General features: G+C 32.3%; 2 protein-coding genes and 1 long non-coding RNA gene across 4 annotated transcripts in view; 2 read left to right on the top strand and 1 right to left on the bottom strand.

The window, feature by feature from the left end:
* LOC125874582 (probable receptor-like protein kinase At5g20050) overlaps window positions 1-23,901 on the bottom strand; it is a 52,506-nt gene that overhangs the window by 2,022 nt on the left and 26,583 nt on the right. The window lies entirely within an intron of this gene.
* The window catches only part of LOC125874584 (uncharacterized), a 51,288-nt gene that overhangs the window by 1,927 nt on the left and 25,460 nt on the right, over window positions 1-23,901 (top strand). The window lies entirely within an intron of this gene.
* LOC125874583 (F-box/kelch-repeat protein At3g23880-like) lies at window positions 11,871-15,231 on the top strand. The gene is made up of 3 exons (XM_049555496.1): window positions 11,871-12,230; window positions 12,932-12,987; window positions 13,916-15,231. The coding sequence occupies exons 1-3, from the start codon at window positions 12,095-12,097 to the stop codon at window positions 15,035-15,037; spliced, it is 1,314 nt and encodes a 437-aa protein (XP_049411453.1). The 5' UTR covers window positions 11,871-12,094; the 3' UTR covers window positions 15,038-15,231.

Genomic DNA, 23,901 nt, shown 5'->3' with positions numbered 1-23,901 from the left:
GCAAAATATGGTCAATTAACACCCCTAGCGACAACAAAAATATAGGAGGCAAACTTTAGAAAGACTGATTTTCTTGAAATTTACTCAAATGGAGCAAGGAAAGAGTAAAAAGATACTGAAATTTTCTTGAAATTTTCTCAAATAGAGCAAGAAAAGAGCAAAAAGAGAGATTTTAAAAGCACTTACTCTTCCAATTTCATCAGCATTGATGAGAACAAATTCATTTCTATTATGTGAAACAACATACAACTAAAAACTGAATAACCATAATGTATTTCCAGCATTGTATTGGCAATTTGGTAGCATATAAGACATTTTCCAGGGAAATCATAACTTTGAAGGGAACAAAATGTATTGGCAAAGTAAACTAATTGGGCTGTAAATGCTTCTAATAGTATCAAATATTTGGATGTATTTATGTATGTCTTTTGGCTGGAAGTTGTGTTTCTTTATGGTGATTTTCATAGGAATTCTTGATGTTTATATAACGTATTTTTTGTAGTTTGAATAGCTTACATGAAAGTTTATTCCAAAAATAAATGTGAAAGATGTAGACTGACCTTTTACACCTTTTTTGTTGGTGTGGGTGGTTCAAATTTCAGCCTCACACTTGAAGAACCAGTTGCAGTAGTTGTTGCCATCATCTCCACCTCACTTATTCCCAAAGGCCTGATCTTTTTGGAATTCTTGTCAATAGTGCTGGGCGGAAGAGTCTGTTCCTTTTCCACGTAGGAAAGAATGGACAAAGTTGTATGTGTGTTATTTGAGCTGCCCCAAGATGTGTTAGGACCAAAATAAGCAGGTGTAACGCGGAAGCTAGCAAAGCAAACCTCGAAAGACCATGAGTAAGAAGACAAATGAGAAATATATCAAAAGAAACAGATTTAACGTGGTTCGGTCAATCGACCTACGTCCACAAAGGAGATGAGCAATCCACTATAAATATGAGAGTACAAAATATGGAGAGAAACAACCTCAAACAATTCACTCTGAATACAAGGAGGTACACAAAACTCTCCCCATAACCACAACTCTCAAAACCCTAGGACTACATTGTGAATGCTAATTAAGTTAGAAGGAACAAGCCTATATTTATAGAGTCCTAAACCTTTCCTACAAGAAAAGGACTAGTAAAATATTAAAATCTTTTCCTAAAAGGAAAACCTATTTATGGTAAGAAATCAGGGCAAATAAACCCCAACAAGATGACCTCCTTAGCTGAATGTGAAATAGTTTGTTCGACAACATTTGATGGACATGATTAACAGACAATGATTGCCTCTATAAATGTAAAGAGTCACGAGAAACTTTTTAGAAATAAGCATATATGCTAAATTGTTTCTGATCAAGATATATGGTGTTGCGACAATAGACGTGTAGAAGTAGCCACAAAGAAAAAAATAGATTTAGTTGCATGTATTTGAGATTACTTTATTTTTGTATATAGATAAGTAAAAAGATATTTCTTTGATATACCGATGAAACCTTTTCTTTGAATTGCACAGATAAGGCCTAAAAGGAGAGTTATCATATTCAGAAGATAAGGTGTTCTAAGTATTACATAGAAGAATGAATCGAATTTCAATTTGTAAATATGTATGCTATGGGATCTATTGTGTATGCACTAAAAAGAAACCTAAAAAGAGGTAATCTTTAGACGATACTTTCAATTATGAAGAAACATTTTATCACCTTTATATTCACAAGGGGAACTAACCATATGTAAAACAAAATAACTCAACTAATCACAAACATCACAGAATGTGTTATTTGGTCCTTGTCGAATCTGTTTAGCCCTATAGCATACATGGATCGATAAAAAATTTACTTGTCGATATCTGAATTTGGCCAACAAGTGTAACCTGCAACAAACTTAAGAACAATATTAATTAAAAATAAAATTAAATTAACAACTATATTGTTTTGGGACTAATAAATTTACCCTACAATATTGTTTCGTGACTAATTTCTAGAGTACGTAGTAGCAGAGTAAGTGTTTTAAGAGATAACTATCCCAATTATGAGTGCAATAAGTATTTTAATGGGATTCGATACAACATGTGAAACAATACAAATAATGGTTGAAGACAATTGTTATGAATAATATTGGTACTTCAAAGTTAATTTTTAATATATAATTAGCTTAAATGGACAACCAGCTCAACTATCTTTTTCTTTTGAGCAGAAAGTATGATAAAACATTAGTTTTTTTTTTTTTTAGAAAGAATGATAAAACATTAGTTCTCCTATCCACATTATTCTTCTCCACATTCAGTGGCATATATCCATCCTTACGCTTGTGGCTATAGGAAATCTCACAATAAGAATGTTTAGTCGACAAAAACTCCCCATGAATAAAATGTTCCATCTGAAAATTGTAGCGAGAGCATTTAAATCGATGCTCAATAGTGAAGCAAATTAGAGAATCATAAACTTTAGATGGTTGAAAAAACACAAGAATCAAAGAATTAGTGGTTAGTATGCAACATTTTGAACCCTGGGCACATCATAATTTTGGTTCTCTGAACTAACTTAGTGTAAAGACTAAAGCTTAAGTTGAAGAGAAAAATAAGCAAATCATGAGACACTATACTACCAATCATCATATTNTCGTTCGACGAAATCCTTAGCCAAAGCGTTCCAGCTAGACCACTGTTTCGTCTCAATTATAGTCAAATCAATGTTCCACTGAACCTCCAACAGAGCATTTGGTCCTTAATTCTCAAAACATGTGAAGACCAAAAAAAAAAAGAAATATATAAATATATATATACACACACTTTAACCAAAAGAAAAAGAAATGATCAATATCTTAATGTGCATTACAATTTAAGTATCTGACTTCATTTACCTCCATTATTTGTTACTGTTTTATTAAAAAATATATTTTAGACTGGTTTAAGAATCGCCACTTAATTTTTAAGGTGAGATTGAGAAAACCGATTTTTTCAACAGATTAAACAGAAATCAATTGAAAATATACAAAGGATTCGAGGTTCTTATTAGCATTTTGGGAAGGGGTTTAAAGCACCCAAAATGCCGCTAATACGCAGTTATCCGGCAATTATTTATTTGGCTAAAAATAATCTTAACTTAGCTTGAATTGCAAAATTGAACTATTTTGTAGTTAGGACCATTTTAAGGGGAAAATATTGAAATATATGTAAGCAAAATATTTTGTAAACTTATTTGTTTATTTTATTTTTTAAGTTGAGTAAAAGATGAATAATTTAGTTAAGTAATTAATTCGAAATGGGTGTCTTTCGGGGATTTGAATTTTTTAACCTTAAGCTTAACAACAAATATTAACAAACACAATAAAGCAAAGAGGGAGAGAGATTTGGGCCCAAATCTCATTTTCCTGTCTGCCTGGGCCAGTATTTGGGCTCATTTTCGTTTTGGGTCTTTGACCGATTTGAATCACTTATACCTGTCCTAAACTAACACAATAATAACAATTAAAAGGACAAGGGCTTAGGCCCAAAATAATAAAATACAACTTTTTTGTGCGAAATTTGGGGCCTTTAGACCTATTTCCCTCTTTCGTATACACTAGATGTGTACTAGTGTATACAAATCTCGTGTATCTGCTCCGGACACTTATACATCGATTTTAAATGGTCGGTAGACTCGAATAAAGGATTGGGCCTCTGTGGCCCAATGAAAAATGCAAGGGTAGAGTCCATGAGGACTCGGCAGATTTCACATGTAACAAGAAAATGAAAAAAAAAAATTAGTATCCAATAATAATAAGATCTTCCACACCTTAGCTCTAAACGATAACATGATTCATCGATTATAAAATAGTAAACAGTAATGTATCCAAGGGCACATACTTAAACATATTTCAAGCACGGGTCCTACATAAAAATATATGTTAATTTAATAACATAGATGAGTATAAACTAAAGGATTGATCACTATATTTTATAATTGAAATGAAGGGTTCAATTTTGCGTAGTTTTCAAATACATAAATTTTACTATTATCATTATTACAAATTTTATGTCAAAATTTATTTAAAATTAACCCACCAAATTCAAGAGGTGCCACAGAAATTAGAACCAAAGGGAGATTATTTGTAAAAATATGAAAGGATTAAGGACCTAAAGAAACACTTAATGAAAAGACAAACACCATAAAAAATAGATAATTACAGTAAGCACACATGTCGATATCCAAATCTTTACTCACTCTTCTAGTACTTAATAAAACAAAATGAATAAATTGAAATTAAATAACATAGCAATCAATTGACAGAAAATAATTATGAGAGCACAATGAGCTTTGTAAAATATCACGCTTCACACAACATGTATTTTTTAAGCAAAACGGAAGTTATACCCTACACTCCATTATATTCTACTATAAAGGGAAGCCAACAAACCATGCTTATTCCATAATCATGTGCAATTATAACTAACAAACTCATGCACGCCTACATACACATATGTCCATTTCCAGAATAACAAGCTCCCAAAGACGAAAATTACTCATCTCGCTATTACCACTTATTTATTATTATTATTTTATTTTTTCAGCTTCAGTTTTAACAAAAGAAATACTGTAGACATTAGCCATATTTTGACATATGTTATATCATCTAAAATCATATTAGGACTAAATAATTAAAAAGCAATAGAGTTTGGAGCTTTCCAACAAAAGAAGCAGTGACGACGATGGAATAAACTCATAGCCAAGCATGATAGACAAAGAATATTAACAACAACATGCTATTATTTTAACTACACATAGAAAACTTTATCGAATATGAAAAATCAATATACTAATTTCATACCGTACTTAAACTAATTGCAAATCATATGAAGGTCATTGATTAGTAAATCATGAAGAGCTCAACACAATGGAATTTCAAATATGCAATCTTAACATCAAAACTAGTTCAAACATGACAAGATAATTGCTACATAATCACGAAAATTTAAAGAAAACGGAGGAAAAGAATAGTCACATCTAACAGACTGGAAACATCAACACTTAGATGCAAACTCACTAGCTTTGACTTGACTAACTAACGGGATCATATAAGAACGGATATATCACACAAACAACATCAATTTAATAGCAACCAACAACCAGCAACCCAAAAATATAAATTTCAAACATCACGATATCATGTTGAATAGAAAGAAGAGGCAAAAGAATATTACGAAGGATAAGAGGCTACCTTTCTCCGGGCAGCGAACACGGGAGACGAGCAGGGGAACGTGACTTTTTCCACGAAACTCAAACACAAATCAGCGAATCAGAAAATCTCCTTATTTTTATTTTAGAGTATTTCGAATGTATTTTAGCTANGTGACTTTTTCCACGAAACTCGGACACAAATCAGCAAATAAGAAAATCTCCCTGTTTTTTTTTAGAGTATTTCAAATGTATTTTAGCTATTCTCCCTTAAAGTATTCTGTTTTCCTTAGTTAAAAATTCCCAACCCCTTTACAATGGAAGAGAATAGATGTATTTATAGGGGGGAGTTGGGCTGAAAAACGGATAGGAACGAGGGTAAAAAACGAAATTCTCCCTTGATTTGAAAATTTAAAATTCGGAACAGGGAGCAGCTGGGTTTGCACGAGATTTCCTCCAAAATCCCAGAAAATTCGAGGCAGCAGGGCTGCTGCGTACAGCTGCTGCTGCTTTGACGTTTCTGGTCAGCAATGACGGCTACTGTTGACATTTCTGGTCTTTGCTGAAGAAGAAGGAGAACACAGGTGGGGTTGGGCGGTACTGTTTGTTGTATTGTATGTAGTGTTGTTTGGAATTGTATTGTATGCATTGTATGTTGTTGTATTATTATATTGTTGGGTGCTTTTTGAATTGGAAAATAAGTGGGCGGGTGGGGTCGGTTTGGTTGGGCATTGTATTGTTTTGGATATGTTGGGATCATTGTATTGTTGTATTAAAGGGTTGGTTATTAATTGTAAAAAAAATATATGGGTGGGGTAGGTTGAAACGGGGGTTAGAAAAACTTAGCCAATTTGATTTAGCTAAGATAGATTCGACTAGTAATTAAACAAGATAAATTGATATTAATTAATTAACAAGCTTCTTAAACTTAACAAAATAAAATAATTAACTTAATTATAAACTAAATAATTTAACAATATAAACGACTAAATAACCAAATATTCAAATAACGCTAAAATCCTTTTGACACAATTTTCAAACATTCATAAAATATACTAATTAGACACATAATTATATAATAATTAAATTAATTATAAACTAATTAACTAGAAATATAAGCTATTAATTAATTTAAACTAAATAACCAAATATTTAAATAAGACTAAAATCCTTTTCAGACAATTTTCGAACATTCTTAAAATATACTAATTAGACACATAATTATATAAAATATCATATTTATGATTTTAAAATTTACAACAATGACAAAACTACTTAAAATGACTTGAAAATTATTTGAATTTTATAAAGCCAATTATTTCAAATCATTTGGAATTTAGAAAGCTCGATGATTAATTTGTATTGTGGAGGTCCAAAATTGGGTGTCAAGAGTTACATGACATATGCATATGACATTTTAAACAGGAAATTGATAATACTACGATAAATTTGTTCACCTAAAACAACTTGAGAAATTGTTTGATATTTTCACAATATGCTTACTTGCAATGTTATGACTCAGAAGCATATCACTCTAGGTGTGTATGCCAGCTTCTTAGTTACCATGTAGCAGTCAAAGTTGAAAAAACTGGTAGGAAGAATCATATTAGTTTGATTGGTTGATTATCTAAACTTGTGGGGAAAATTTTATTAGTTTCATTGGTAAATTATCTGAACTTTCACTTTATTGGTGAAGGTTCAATTACCCACCTTGTAATCCTCTCTACATTTCCCCTTCCGCTACTCCTATATATATATATATATATATATATATATTATTTTATTTTAAAAAAAGAGAGTAGGGTGGATAGTTTTCAAAGTTGTTACAAGAATATGATTCACATAAAAGATCAGGTCATAGTAACCTTTACTTTTTTCTTGTTTGATGAATGTTGTACCTTCAAATAAGTTTTTATTTGAGAAGTTGATATAATTAAGTAAGTTCATCCAACATAGATCATATTTATAATTTTTCACCACAAAAAAGATGTTAAATTCAGTTTATTGAATTTTATTTTAGACAGATACTATAAGAATACACTAACCAAATTTAGAGCCAAATCCTTGACATCTTGGAGAAAATTTTGAGGTTCCCTTACAATCATTTCTTTCCTACACATTCATGCTGGCTAATTTTAGCTAATGTTCTTTGTGGTACAAATTCATGTAGCTCATTTCCATTATAGGTTTCCTTACCAGTAACCCGAGTTCACAAAAAGAAGAAGAGAACTTCAATTTATATGGATTGGAAAATCTCACATTTAGGGCCTGATCGAGGTTTCTGTTCAAATTTGAAAACAAAGTAGTCTTTCCAGAACTTGAAAGTCTCTATAGAAAATTCAATTCTATGGGGCTTAATCATACCACTTATATTTTTGTGAGTTGTGATCTACCTCTTCACAAGAGTAGCTACCTGCAGATAAAAACCATAAACATCACATTCATTTTCATCATTTGTGATACACAATGGCAATACACTCAATGTTCTGTTGAACAATAACTATTATTAGTAGTTTCAGTACTTTACGATATGAAGCTAGAAAGTTAACTTATTCATATCCATAAATAGTAAAATAAATAAAAATAACGTCAAGCAAGAAAACTTAATACGCATCAGCTGCAAAAAACAAACTTGTTTCAATATATAAGCAGTCTTTGTGCTCTTAAGAAATTGTTATGTGAGAAAGCTAGCATTCATATAATTTCACCGTTCATATGGTTGTTTTATGTATTTCATCCTATTCCCTCGTCCCTCAAAACACTTGAGGGTAAAACAAACTAAACAACAGTATGCAATTAATGGTGGGAATTCAATAACGGATTTGTTTTGTAATTCTCAGACAATATTTGAATTTTCTAATTTTGTATGTCAAATCGTCATTATTAAATTATTTATTTTATGAATTCTAACTCATCCAGAGTTATCGGAAGCAACTTGACAGATATTTCAACTGAAATTAAATTTTATAGTAATTTTGAACTTTCAACTGCATAATAGAGGGGTAAGGAGCACAATCGTACTTTCTATGTCCTAAGGATGCCGATTATAGCCAGGAATCAGTTTTTGCATGTTATAAAAGTATGAATTGATATAGCATAAGCATTTACTTTATGAGATAACATAACACTGTTACTGTCACTAATATAAATGCTTTAAAGTAATGTCTACAACTACAAGTCCAATCTCTGCTCCAACATGATATTGGAAGCTTAATACGTATAACAACGCTACAAAGTAGGAACTTATGAGTGTAGAAGCAACTATTTCCCAGCAATGCTAGGGCCAGCACTCAATGATTCGCAGTGAATTATAGTAACAAGTTCAACTTTTAGAAATTTTCGAACAAAATATAAGCAAGATTTGGTGAAACACTCACATGCAATAACTTTGAATAGCCATTTCACAATCCTGAATCTCCTTATAAATGCAAAATTTAAGAAATTTCAAACGGTAAGAGGCCATAAAAAATAAACTGCTGAAGAAAAAGGAAAAACCTAACCCACACAAAGACGAAAAGCTCTCTTACCAACGCGAAAGGAGAACCAATTTGGAGCCAAAAATTGCATCAATTTTGCAGAGAAAAGAGTAGCAGAAGGAACAAATCTGAAGAAAATTGGATCAATGTCTTGGGGACTATTAAGTGATTAAAGAGAACCATCTGTTTTCCACAAAGGTAAAGACAAATAAGTAATTAAAGATGTAATACGTGTCTGCCAAAGAAAAGAACTGCATACACGTGGTTAGGCAAGAAAGTTAAAGAAATAAAATGGGTCCAAAGTGAAGGTACAATTTATGTTAGTTTTGGTACAATTTCTTGTTGCATGGGACCAGTATAATGTACCATTTACACTACTTTTGGTACAATATGTAATTGCCGTGTTCGTACCCTCAAGTCCCACTTCTAATAAGGAGTAGTAATAAACATATATGTTTGTATTATTGATACACAATTGCTTTCTCTTATCACAAACAAATATGTTAAAAGAATTAGGGTAAAATTAATTTTACTAGTATCAAGTGTTTATATAAAATCAAAATATTATATACGATAACATATGCATTACTATCGAAAATTTTAATATGGTTGAGGCCCAACCAACCATAGTTGTGTGAGGCTCCATTCAATTTTTGACTCTTGGATTTGTGGGCCTCATTTTAACACCACACACTCTCTCACCTTATTTTTTCCCAAATTCCCCCTTTTCCCTCCAAAATATTTTAGCTCCTTGTTCAATACTCCTCTCTTTTTCACACTTTTTTTTTTAATTCTATGTGCTCTTTATTAATCAGTAACTTGATTAGCTCTTTCTTTCCCATTAATCATTTCTGTCCCTCAACTATATCAATTTAAAAAATTGCCACCTCTGAACCAATTCAACTAAAATATAATTATTCCTTGTAGCCTTAGAAAAAATAATCTTTTCAAATTTTTATTTTACATCTCAAAAAAATGAATCAAATTCTTAAGATACCTTTAAAAGATAAATTTTGAATGAGAAATTCACACACACTTTATATTTGTATTAAGAAGTATTCACTAAATATCAAAAATCAAACTTAATAAAAATTTAGTCAAATTGAATATTTCGTTTACTTCAATTTATTTTCTTTTTATTTTTAAAAAATTTGACATAATCAGTTTTTGTTTCAAAGTAAAATTAAATCAATAAACCACCAAACTGATTATAACAATATCTCCCTCTTTATATATATATATATATATATATATATATATATATATNTGTATTTTAATTATGATGATTTTAAAAATTGATTTTATGTTCAAAATCACTTGTTTTTAGTCCTTTAATTATTCATTGTTAGTTAATTCAACTGTCATCAATCAGAACTAAGAATTTTAAAAAAAATATACCGAAAAAAAGTTCACCAATGAGTAAGTGAGAGCATACCTATAAGTATTCTAAAATCACTCGTTCTTCAATTTTTTTTTAGAAATATTTTGTACTTGGTGTTGCACTTATTATTGAAATTTAAGTTAAAAGTCTAAAAAAAAAATCAAAAAAATATATAAATCAAGAAAAGAAGACTATAATTATAATGGAGTTCAATTTTTTAATCATATTAGCAATCACGGGGAAAAAAGGCTAAAACTTGAATTGATATTAATTCACATATTTCTATTTGACTTTTGAAAAATAAAAATTTAAGATTATTAAAAAAAAAGAGGTAAATACTTATTATGAGGAAAAGGGAGGAATTTGAAAAAATGAAGGTGAGAGAGTGTGTGGTGTTAAAATGGGGCCCACAAATCCAAGTGTCAAAAATTAAATGGAGCCTCACATAACTATTGTTGGTTGGACCTCAACCATATTAAAATTTTTCCATTACTATTACTCAATAATAATTCATATTAATTATTTTTAAATTATAAAATTAATATATTTTAAAATATTCGCGCAACACGCGGACCCGTATACTAGTATATATATTACTATATAAAAAGAGGGAATAACCAAGCACCACAAGTCAACATGTGTTCCAATAAGAATTACTATAACCAATATATTTATAAAAAGAAATGACATATAAAATGAAATGGAGAGAGTATTAGTTTTTGAAAATGGAAAAGGACAAAACACATATGGAATTAAAAGACATATAAAAAAAAGTTGATTTAACTCTCAAACATAAAAAGTAACATATGCTATTAAAAACTTTAATAAAAAGTACTATAATTTATAATAAATAATAACTTAAATTACTATATAAGAAGAGGGAATAACCAAGCACCACAACCAATATATTTATAAAAAGAAATGACATATGAAATGAAATAGAGAGAGTATTAGTTTTTGAAAATGGTAAAGGACAAAACACATATGAAATTAAAAGACATATAAAAATAAGTTAGTTTAACTCTCAAACATAAAAAGTAACATATGTTATTAAAAACTTTAATAAAAAGTACTATAATTTACAATAAATAATAACTTAAAATATCTACAAGACAACAAAAAAAAGACTAATTTTTTTATTGCTTTTATCACATAAATTAGGATTGGGATGATTTTAAAATTTTAATTTTGGTTATACATTATAAAATAGCCAAAAAAATTGAATGATATAATTTTTTTAAAAATAACCTAATGAATCGTCCTATCGATAACCCTAATGTTACTTCTACTCTGTTTATTTTTACTTAAATTTAGAAAGATATGTTTCATTTCTACCCTCAATCTTATCGCTACATTTATTTGCTATTTAAAATTGAAATTAAAAAGACAAATGACAAATAAGTTTCTATATTAGCTCACTTATGAGCAAAATATATTATAACAATCTTTACTAATTTTATAACAATACATAAACTATACTCCCTCCGTCTCATATTAGATGGGCACTTCCAATTTTACACGGTGATTAGGAAATCATTAATACATTGGAAGACTTCACCATTTTGCCCTTTGTTTATATCAATGCACATTGAAATGAGTTACAAAAAATACACATACAATATAGGAATGGTCATATTAATTGTAGGGGTAAAATGGAAAAGAATTAATTAATTCTATCTTAATTTAATAAGTGCTCAAATAATATGAAAAAAATATTTATAGTAAGATTCTCATCTAATATGAAACGAAGAGAGTAACAATATAATTTTATTAATGTTGGGCTTGGGCCGTGCCTGGGCTTTCTTTACTAAGTATAGAAGAAAGAAGAAAGAAGAAAGAATGGAATAGCAAAGAAATAGAAGAAAAATACACGTGCCCTAGCAAAACCAAATCCAAGCTGCAGAAAATAAGAAGAAGCTCCAATTCCGAAAAGCTGTGTCGAAATTGAGTCTTTTCATGTCCAGATCGAAAAAAACTGAGTCTTTTCATATCTAAATCAAAGAAATCTGAGGGTTTGGATAAAAACGGAGTCGTCTTGTCATATCTAAATCGGAAAGAGACCAATCTTTACAACAGAACAAGTCCAATTGGCATGAGAAAAAAGATGAACAACTACTCCATTGCAAATAAAATTAAGGAAAAATATTTAATGAGAAATAGAAAAGCTGCTCCTAAGTTTAATCGCCATCGCCAACAGAGGAAGAAGAAATCAGTGCAAATTTGCAAAGGTATATATGTCCCTTGTTTCTTTCTGCGCCTGTTTATGTGTTTTTTTCCAGTTGGATTTCAAAAAGCAAAAAGTTAGGTTTTAGGGGAGATGGAAAACTAGAACTAAAACTTGGTTAATTTACCCCGCATGAATTTATTAAATCAAATAAATACACTTTTATTCAAATTAATAATTTAGTTTTACTTAATTGGAATCACCCCTAAAAACTATTCAGTTTTCTTTACTTTGATTGAATAACCCATATTTCAAGTTGGTTAAGACTCTCTAGTCTTATGGACAGATTGCTATATACATTTGAATTTGCACTAGTTCAATTGGTATATGGCAGTCTTTATTCTTTACAACTTCAGTAATAGACAGATGAAGACATTCCCTTATAGTTTAAGCCAACTGGGTGATGACCAGTGCTTGGTAGCTGGGTAGGGAGACAGGGGCAAGAGGAGGACAGAGGAGAAAATCGGTTTTATGGATTTGAAACATGAGCTGTTGACTTTGACATAACTTGGGAAACATGCTTACCACTGACTCAATATACCTTGGGTTCATGTGAACCTATACCCTCCATGTATATCCCGCCCATGGCTGCTATCTTGTAACTATGCCCACCAAGGCCTCGAATCAGTTGCTCACAACTTGAACTTTATTATTGCATAGTGAAGACCCAGGTCGGTCTTACGATTCTTACACTCAATTTTTCAGGGAAGAGTGCATTTGAGCTGTCAAACAATAATGCAGACCAAATGGATGTTCATCAGGTCAGTTCGGATGGTGTTGCCTACTTACTTACAATTCACTTCAATTATTTTTGGTTGAATTGAGATTCTAGGTGTTTTAGACTCATGACTAGCATTCAAGATAGTAACGTTTTCCAAGGAAGATATGATGGCTAGCTAACAACGCCAATTCCATATATTCTTTCTCAGCTTTGTTAGAAAAAAAGCTACTGCTGCTTCATTGTTTTTCATTACTTCTTAATGTGGTCTTGTGAGAGAAATTACTGGAGTTGTTGATCATTTGAGTCCATGGTGTTATTACAACTGTTGTTGGTTGGACTATTTTGAGAATGTAATTATTTTGTTTATAGGTACCTGCCTTTGGTATGGCTAAGAGTTGTACTGTACTACCTTGTTTAATTCACTTAAATTGTTACAAATGTTTTAGACCCTAGTGGTATAACTTACCTGAACGTTCAGGTGCAGTCTTTGATGGTAATTAGAAAGAATAGGAATAATGCCTACTTTTTTCCCTAACAGTGCTTGCTGGTCCAGTCATCGGGACTCCCTGGAACCTTAGAACTCATAAACCTAAGTGAGACAGATCAAACACAAAGCGGAAGAATAACTTCTGAGTTGTGCCATTTGTGTCATCAGTAGAAAAAAGATGAAATTATGCCATTTCTTCAGATACCAGTTTATGCTTTCGCTGAGTTATTTTGTCAAAGACACATAACTTACAACCTAGGAATCAAACAAGTTGGAATTTTGTCATATGTTGCTTACTTGGTGTACCTACTAATTGGCAAGTGATTTCATTGTTCTCCACTTGAAATATTCTATGTTACTGTTTGTTTGTGAATGACTTAGATAGAAGAGAGATTTTTTTTTGAGGTTAATCTTGGTTGAGATATGTAATATTTGAATGCTTTATAAAAATTGTCTGATCACTCTTTATTGTCCTATCTAGGCCCGGACAGTTCATTTTGAAGAGGGAATAATTATGAACATCCTTAGCAGGTTATCTGTGCGATCTCTTCATCAATACAAATATGTTTCAAAATTATGGAATACATTGATCTCTGATCCTTACTTTAAGATGAAGCATTTGAAGCATGCCAAGAACGACCAAAATTCCCAAAAATCTCTTATTACTCACATGTGCATGAATGAAAATAGATTTTCCAGCTACTGTTGTCCTTTATCGTCGGTTCAAATGGGTGAGGATGCACAAAAAGTTGATCGCCCTTTAAGCTCAAAACCATTTTTTAGAGCCTTGTGTGGTTGCGATGGCTTGGTTGTTGTCTTAGTTTCTGGTATTATGGTTGATAAACACCCAATACACTTGCTATGGAACCCCTCCATAAGAGAATCAATAGTACTTCCCGCTCCACAGTCTGAAATATGTGACCATACTCTATATGGATTTGGTTATGACTCAACTAGCGGTGACTATAAGATCCTTAGAATTTGTGATCAAGAATATAATGAAATTCTTGCGTTGAAAGGTGGTTCCTGGAGAAAAATTGATAAACATCCTCATACTGTTTCCAATGCGGTGACTCGTACTAGTTGTTTGGCATTTCTACACGAGACATTTCATTGGATCGGTAGCTCAATGGACCCTAGATCACATTGGACTGGTGGCTCAAAAATATATTCTCTCGTTTCATTTAGTATTTCAAAAGAAGTGTATGGAGAGATTCCATTGCCAGAGGAAATATTATCTTTTGTGGGCATCTTCTATCTTGGTGTTTTAGTATTGGATGGAATGCTATCTGTTTATTCTGTTACTTTTTCTCCGGATCTGAATTTGGAAACTTTAAAGTTATGGGTATTGAAAGATTATGGTGTCAAGGAATCTTGGAGTGCATTGTTTACTATAGATGATTCCTCTGTTTATAGAGTCATTCCGAAATATAGGTTTGCGGATGGTGAATTGCTATTCAGTTGCTTTCATATTCCAAGTGGCGGAAATCAATTTCGTACATCCAGTAGACCATTTGTGTCATGGCTGCAACCTAGCATTCAGGACATGGTAGTTTTTACAGAAAGCTTGATCTCTCCGAAATCAATAGTTTCTTATGTATGATCGATGGTCCTCTGAAAAACAGAGTAAGGTCTGCGTATACTCTACCTTCCCAGGATATGTTGTTGTTTCGTATGTATGATGGATGCACTTTTCTTTTTCCATTAATTATGTTACAAACTTGTAGTCTTATAAGGATTGTGGCTGGACATGATTAAACTTTTTGATAGACTAATCAATAGTTTCTTTGATGTTAATTTTTTCAAATTCTTCTTTCCTTTTGTGCCAATGTCCATCGGAAACTGTTTCTCTACCCCACAAAGGTAGGGGTATGGTTTGTCCCTGATATGTTGTTTGATGATAGATTTGTTCTGTTATAAGGTTAGCCAGACCTTTCTGTTATTATCAATAAGGCTTTGATAATAAAGATCATTTCGGAATTAATTAATAGTCAGAGTTTTCTACAATGCTAAGTTTATCTTGAAATTAATTACCTCTGCATATTAATCTTCTTACTACATTCTTTTACTGCACCCTATCATAAGTGGGAAGCTTTTACAAGTCCAAAGTTGAATTACTACACCCTAAGGTATGTCGCTGAGATTTCGATCATAGTTCAAGGGTATCTATCTTTTTTTTGTGACCTATATAATTGTTAAAATCTAATTTTTATTTATTTTTTTTTAAAAAAAGTAGTATTTGTTATCCCATACCATTGATGTTTTCCGCAGAAAAAAGGTGTCAAAACACACCCCTCGCAATTATGGTGATCATGTGATGTTTTAGATTCATTATATGCATAGGATGATATGATTTGCAAAGAGATATTTAGAGAAATTTTCTTTAGAGTGTACTTACAAAATAATAATTAAAATTATAGTTTGTATATTTACGACATATAGCTTCAATTATTATATTAGGCGGAAGAGATATATTAGGCGAGTACTGTATCATGAAAAGAACTATATTTTGGCGACGTATATCAATTGTATCTGTTAAAAACGTGAAAAAGTTGTATCTATGCATATTATATCAACGCATGTGTATTGTGTATTAGTAATAAATAAATTCTAAAATATAACTAAGAAACTTTTAAAACTAGGGAAAATAGACAAATATACTCCTCAATTTGTAATTTAGAGTGAATATACCTCGTTAAAAAAATGATGCAATATACTCATTGTTAAGAGACCTATATTTAGTGAATAAAAAAAAATCTAAAACTAATTTTTTCCTTAAAATTGTATCCATATATCATAAATAATGTCTAATTTTAGACCTGAAATTGGGCATCTATACACAATAATTCTTTTCTGGCCGACCCCAATTGTACCTAATTCTTGACACAACCCATCAATTTGTATATCCCCTAAAACCCCTCCATTGTGCTACATAGGAGTCAAGATTTTTATTAGGGCGATATAATGGTGTAATTCTTTATTGAAGGGGTTCGGATGATGAAGAAAAAGTACGGAAAATATTTTATGGGAAAATATTTTAACAGTAATCCCCTAAGTTTCTTGTCTTTCGGTTACTGTTACCATATGATATTTGTTATGTTTTGGTTATCAATTATCCTATATATCACGTGGTTTCTCTGCTTTCGTGGCCATATGTTATTTATTGTGTTTTGGTTATCACGCTATATATTATGTGGTTGCTCGGTTTTTGTGTCGTAATAATTTTTCCTAAGTGCTTTGACTTGCCGCACTTGAGTTAATGGTCTTTCGAAGATAGTCTCTCTAGAGCTAAGGTTAATCTGTGTGTAAACTCTACTTTTCCCATATCCTATTTAATAGGATTACGAGTCTGTTTGGCATTACTGCTAAAAACAACTTATTTTTTGGAGCACTTTTTCAAAATGACTTTTCAAGAAAGCTCTTTTGAAAAAGAGCAATTTGTGTTTAATTAATTCATTTGAAAAGTGCTTTTCATAAGCAAATTTCGTTTGGATGATCTTTTTTAAAAGCTGCTTTTGTGAATCAAATTACAAAAAAAATACAACTATTACTGTACTTTTAATATTAAAATTATTTTATTGAGAGAAACTATTTTAACTTATAAAAAAAATTAATCAAATCTTTATTTTTATTAAATTAAATGTACATGTTTAAATTTTCAATCAATATTATATCTTTTTTGGGAGGTTGAAATCTTTAATTATTGTTGGAATAATAGTTTAAAGTTGGAGTAGGAAATATGAATCCTAAATTGTTTAGGATTTGATATTTATTGAGCAACTTTCACATATAACAAACATAAAAATCATATTTGTATGTTATATATAGTTTGCATAATTGCGCTCCATATCAAATTTTATGTTGCTATGTAGCTTTTGATTTGTATAATTGGCTAGATACATCCAATTTTATACAAACTGTTCAGTTTTGTATAAATTCATTTATACAATGTAATTTGTATAATAAGATTTGTATTTGTATAAGTGTATATGATGAAAATATATGTATTTGTATTTATATTTGTATTTGTATATACACTTTTCTCTCGCTTTATACAAACATAAACGCATTTTATACATTATATAAATGTATACCGAATGAGTAATTGTATACCGAAAATGACTAATTGTATACCCAATCAGATGGCAAAAAAATGAGATGTATGCTGCGAATTACAAATAAAATAAACTATGACTATAATATTTAATTTGAATTAATAATTTACTATTTCATACAATTTTCCCTTCAAAGAAACCCAAGCCCAACTTCCTCAATTCCAACCGACCTATGTACATTGTTTTCTTCTTCTTCTTCTTCTTTTTTCCAGCCAGAACGCGTCCAAATCCAGCAGTTCATCAACGAAACCCAGCAACGCACACCAAATGTGTACAGAAATCCACAAGATCTCTCGACCTGCCCAACGGCGCAACAGTGTACCTGCGCTTTCCTCCTCGCCGGTACCATCTCATAGTATCCGCGGCTTCCCCTCTTTCCCCCTTTCGCGAAAGTCACAACTTTTTCCCATCTCTCACCGATGGCTTTGGAAAAGAGGAACTGATTAATTCAAAAATCCAACGGATTCTCCCCCAAATCGATCCAAATTTCCTCCTATAAATATCCCCTTGGGTCACTATTTGGAAGAGGGGTCAGTGATGAAAAAGCATAAGAAAAAGCTAAAATATAAAGAGCATCAATAGGTAAAAGACGAGATTTTTACATTCTAAAACAGAAGTTTATTTATTTTAATCGAAAGGATGAAAATCTGTTATCTCCTGTATTCAGATTAGCAAACCAGAAATAATAAAAAATGAAAAGAAAAACACAAGGAACTATCCGAGTCCACAGAACTCACTGTGTGTCCTTAAGAAATTTAATCCCCTCAAGTACCCGAGGTTGCAGATTAATTCCTCCCAAGATAAAACAGATTAACCATTAAAGAAGTAACAGTACCTCAAACTTCGATAATTTCAACGAACTCAAAAAGACAACAACGAATCACACACACAAACACGATCGATCGATTTCGTTTTGTAAGAAATGTATGCAAGAGGAGGGAAAGGTTCGATGCAGAAAAATGAGAGAAAATCTCTCTATTTATAGCCAACAAAGGGTAAAGGTTGCAACTCTTTGGAAATAAGACAATCTTTCAAAAAGATCACAACCCTTTGGGAAAGGCACAACCTTTCAAACAGTCACAACCCTTTAGAAAAGACACAACTTTTCAACAAGGTCACTCCCTTTCGTGAAAGTCATAACCCTTCAGGAGAGTTACAATCCTTCATTTCCTGTTCACATATTAAAAAACCCAACAATCCCCCACATGAATAGGAAATGGCTATTTTTAAAACATATGCATGAAAAACTATGTGATTCGTAAGTAAGGATTGATTCTGGAAAAGTAGGTTTCCCTTTGAACTTTTCATAGTGAACATATATCGAATATACTCGGTCAATCGGTAGATTTGATATCTTTGAACCGTCGAGCTTTGGTGTATACCTAGACAACATAAGTCACATAATCAACCTTTGAACTGTTTTATTGGTTCTCATTGTTTTGTTCGTTTCAGCCATGAACACGTCTTGGTTTATAAGTGCTTAGAGAACTGGCCTTATCGGGTTCTCCTTGAAGTGGCTTACACTTCACACTTACATAAGTGATTTCTAAATGTGTTATCTCGTAGATACACCATTTGATATACCCTGTATCAAACTTAGAAACCATTAAAAAGTCCTAATGCCTTTATCCTTGTTACTGAACATTGTTTTATCATGAGAATGGACCATAAAAAATATTTTGACAATGTTGAACCGTCATTAATGACTTTGTTTAATCTCCTTGAACCTAGATCTTGGGATCTCCAGTTTTCTAGGTAGAGTTACCGCCACAATGACTTGTCCCCGACCATAGCCCAATCCCTTTGATAATCTATCAACTCGCTCTCTAGTTAGGCCTTTTGTAAGTGGATTTGACACATTATTCTTTGACTTTACATTGTCAATTTTAATAATATCACTAGAGAGTAGTTCTATAACGATATTATGTCTACATCATAGATGATAAGACTTTTCGTTATACATCATGCTTCATGCCCTACCTATTGCAAATTAACACTCACAGTATATGCATACTGGAGCTAAAAGTTTGGGCCAAAAATCTTTCAAGAAATTTCGGAGTCATTAAACTTCTTCACCGGCCTTGTCTAGAGTGATAAACTCAGATTTCAAGTAGAGCGAGCCATACATTTCTGTTTGAAAGATTTCCAAGAGTCTGCTCCTCCACCAAGAGTAAATATATATTCACTCGTGGATTTTACTTCATTTGGCCTGGTGATTCAATTTTCATCACTATATTCTTCCAATATTATTGAATATTAGTTATAATGCAAAACAATTGTCACGCCCTAAGAGCACCCTCTAGACGTGACATGGCGTACTTAACCCCGAATGGGTCTCATACAAGCCTTTAGCATAATCATAACATAACATAATAGAAATCATGGGAAAATTTAAAACTTTTACAATCAAAGTCATATTGCATTAAAAACAACAAGCGGAAGACTTTCTATACTCTTTGTCTCAAACCATCTAATACAACCTTTAGAATAAACTCTTGGGACACAGCACATACAATAGTCTAAGAACATAAAGAAATAAAAGACATAAAGGTAATATGGGTTTGTCCACGAAGCTATGAGGACTCACCGATTCTTCAACTCTTCTAAACCCTTGAAACCTAGCCTCCAAAGCAACTCAAGGCTCCAACCCTACATTTGGTTAGAATGTAGGCAATATGCGTTAGTACAAAATGTACCAAGTATGAAAGCTAGCACAACATCATAAGAGCATCTCAAATGGTTAGTCAACATAAGACATAAGCATAAGAGATAATAACATAATCGTGGCATAATCATTATAGTCATAGCATGGTCTCCAACATGAGCATCATATAAACATAAGTCAACATAAGACATAGTTAATGAGCATAGGAGATAAGTCATAAATCATATCAACATAATTGACTCTTAGTCATCATTACATAATAGCATCATTCTCAAGTAACCTCAAAAGTATACAAGTACAAAGCAAGAATAGCATCCCATAATACTACCCAAGCCAAGTATCCCTTTTTGGTCATCTTAATCATAGTCTAAATGCATGGTTAAGTCATAAGTCTTTCTACCATAAAGGCACCATACTTCTAAGGGACCTCAAGAAACACGTGTGCAATGCATGAAAGGCATCCCACACTACCCTTCACACTAAGCATAATCTTGAAGTCATCCTAGTCATATTCACCCTACTTTGGCCTCATTATTAGCTTAACTCTCAAGCTAAGGAAATCTCTCACCTTTTGTCAACTATAAATAGAAGGTCAACTCTAGCACAATCCTTTCTCAAGACTTCTCTTTAATGACCATAGGTCATACTTGTGAAATGCATACATAGCACCCCATAATACTATACATGCTAAGTACTACCTTTAGGTCCTCATGCTAATACTTTTTGGTGTGGAATCTAGTTTCTCTATTTAACTTTAGAACCCTATGAGGTACTCTCTTAAGCACATGTTAGTTCATTATTAGGTTGAACCCTATGATATACTACTTTTAGCATGTCTAAGTTCACTATTAGCATGGATACTATTGGATACTTACTTAAGCATGTCTAAATCCATTTATACTTGAACATTATGAGATACTCTCTTAAGTATGTCTAAGTTCCTTCTTCACACGGACACTATGAGATACTACATTAAGCATGTCTAAGTCCACTTATACTCTTGAACACTATGAGGTACTTCATTAAGTAAGTCTTAGTTCAATTATGCTTTAGAACACTATGAGATGTTTCTCAAGCATGTCTTAGTTCATAGGATATGAAGATTGCTACTAGGAACCTTGACTCACCTATGTGAAAAATCCCACCTCATGAGACCTACCTTTGGGAAAACCCACACTCTACTATGTAAGAGTTCCCCCCTTTAACTTGGATAGTCCTCGCATCAACTAGGTGTGGCTCTTCTTTCTCCTTGGAGTCCGGACCCTATCTTGTGTGACATTCCATCTCATTGTCAATATCCACTTGGAGCCAAGCATACACCCCAAGATTTACTTGTTAAGCCCTGCTTAACATTCATCTCTCATGGAAGGATGCCCTTGACAACCAATCCATGTTAAAGTGATTTTATCACTTTCATCTAGCAAGCATTCATAAGATAGGTTAGGTGAGTATATCCTTTTCACCACATTCCCACCTATTAGACTTCTATTCTCTTTTAGACTTTACTCTCAAAGCCTTAGCATCACTAGGTAATCACATTAGCCTCACCCTAAAGCCCTAGCTATATGATCACAAGCCATACTTTCAAGGTTTCTTTCTTAATATCTTCTTTATACCTAGATTTCAAGGTAATTTGATCACATTTTTCATTACTAGGTGATTCAAGTCTCAATTGATTATAAAGGTTCAATTCTAGCTTTACAAGTCAAGATCCTTCCTATTCAATCAAGTCTAGTTCAATTCATACTTAGATTATCCTAACTATGATCAATTAGCATTCAAGACATTGAAATAGGAAGATCACTTTTGAACCTTCAAATTTGCCTCTAATGGCATAAACTCACAATGATCGCATTCATCCAATTAGGCTAGGGTTCACCCTTGAAACCACACTAAATCATCATAATACCATTAAACAAACATAATTCAATCATAATTGGGTGATATCCACTAGATTGGAATCACACCCAAACCCTACCCACAATGTAATCACAACCCTAGCTAGAATGGGGTTTTTGAATTCACAATTGGGGGGAAACTAAGGGGGCTCCGTGGGTGGAAGAACCCATGGATGATTAAGCTTCACATACCTTCAATCAAAGCCCCAAACAAAGCTTGAATCAATGGAGAATCGACCTAGATGTTGTCCCTCTTCTCTTCTCTTCTTTTTCTTCTTCTATTCTAGAGAGAGGATTTCTTGAGAGTAATTTGGGGGTATTTAGATGAATGAGTTAAAGTGATTAGTTTAGGGTCTATTAACTATTTATAGGAGGTAAATTAACTAACTAATCTTCCCTCCTAACCCCTAAACTAATTATTAAACTAACCCCTAAACACTAACTTAAAAACTAAAACTGAAAAACTGACAACACCTACGACTTGACCATCTACGGACTGTAGATTGATCTACTGTACGTGGTTTAGTCTCGTGGTTTGGGTCATAGACTCATATTTTGTAGGCCTGTTCAGGCATGATCCATTCCCACGACCCACGAGCTGTAGATTGATCTAAGGGGCGTGGATTGCAATCGTAGGTCACACTTTTTGACTGTTTTGGGGGACTGTTTTGGGGTCCTCCTCAAGGACCCCTTGGGTGATACTTGGGGAGTCGTACCCGGACGTTTAACCCCTAAACATGTCATTCTAAGCACGGGAACCATTTCTTTTGATTTTAACCCTCATAGACCCTCCAAAACTCTTGCCAAAGACTCTACCACACACTAGTTCAACTCATTAGTTTCCTGGAGTTATAGTCGTGTCTTGACGTTTAACCTCTAAACTTCTCAACCTGAACTTGGGAACCATTCAACATCATTTAATCAAGTTTCCAATTCTCAACTCACACATGAAGCTCTAGTTCCACCTACTAGATTTCGTCAAGTTTTAGCTAGGTCATACTAGATTTTACGGGGTGTTACAACAATAGTTTTAAGTATGTTTTAAATACTTGAAACTCTTTTCATTGTCATCCAATGAGTTTGATTGAGATTACTTGTGAACCAACTCAGTTTACTAATAGCATACACTATATCTCATCGCGTACACTTAATGATATATATCATACTTCTCAATACTGTAGCATAATCCAATTGTGAGTCACTTTTGCCTTCATTCTTTTGAAGTACAAAGCTCACAGTTATTGGAGTCTTGACAATATTGAAATTCAAATACTTGAACTTGTCAAGTACTTTTTCAATCACATCAGTAACTTCAATGTCTTTCATATCGAAGTTACTTTCTAGCATATGCTTAGTAGTTAGTAGAATTTATGTCAGAAATGTCTCTTTTGATGATCAACATGTCATCAACACAAAAAAAAATGGCCTTGTGATTTGGAATGTCTTTAATGTAAAAACATTTATCACATTCATTCATCTTGATTTTTTTGCCAACATAGTTTGGTCAAACTTCGCATGCCATTATTTGGGCTCTTGGTTTTAGTCCACAAAGTGACTTAATAAGATGACAGACTTTCTTTTCTTTACCAGGAACCAAAAAGTCATCGGGTTGTTCCATGTAAATTTATTCCTCCAATTTTCCATTTAAAAAAAATATTTTCATATTCATTTTGACAAATTTGAAGGCCATATACCGCAACTTGCACAATTAACATCTGAGTTGATGTAATCCTAGTTAGTGGCTATTATGTGTCAAAATAAGCAAGACATTCTTATTATCTAAAGCCTA

Source organism: Solanum stenotomum, chromosome 8 (assembly GCF_019186545.1).
Source record: "Solanum stenotomum isolate F172 chromosome 8, ASM1918654v1, whole genome shotgun sequence".
In the NCBI taxonomy this organism is placed as follows: Eukaryota; Viridiplantae; Streptophyta; class Magnoliopsida; order Solanales; family Solanaceae; genus Solanum; species Solanum stenotomum.
The sequence above is the reverse complement of the archived record's forward strand: the minus strand, read 5'-3'. Positions and strand labels throughout refer to the sequence as shown.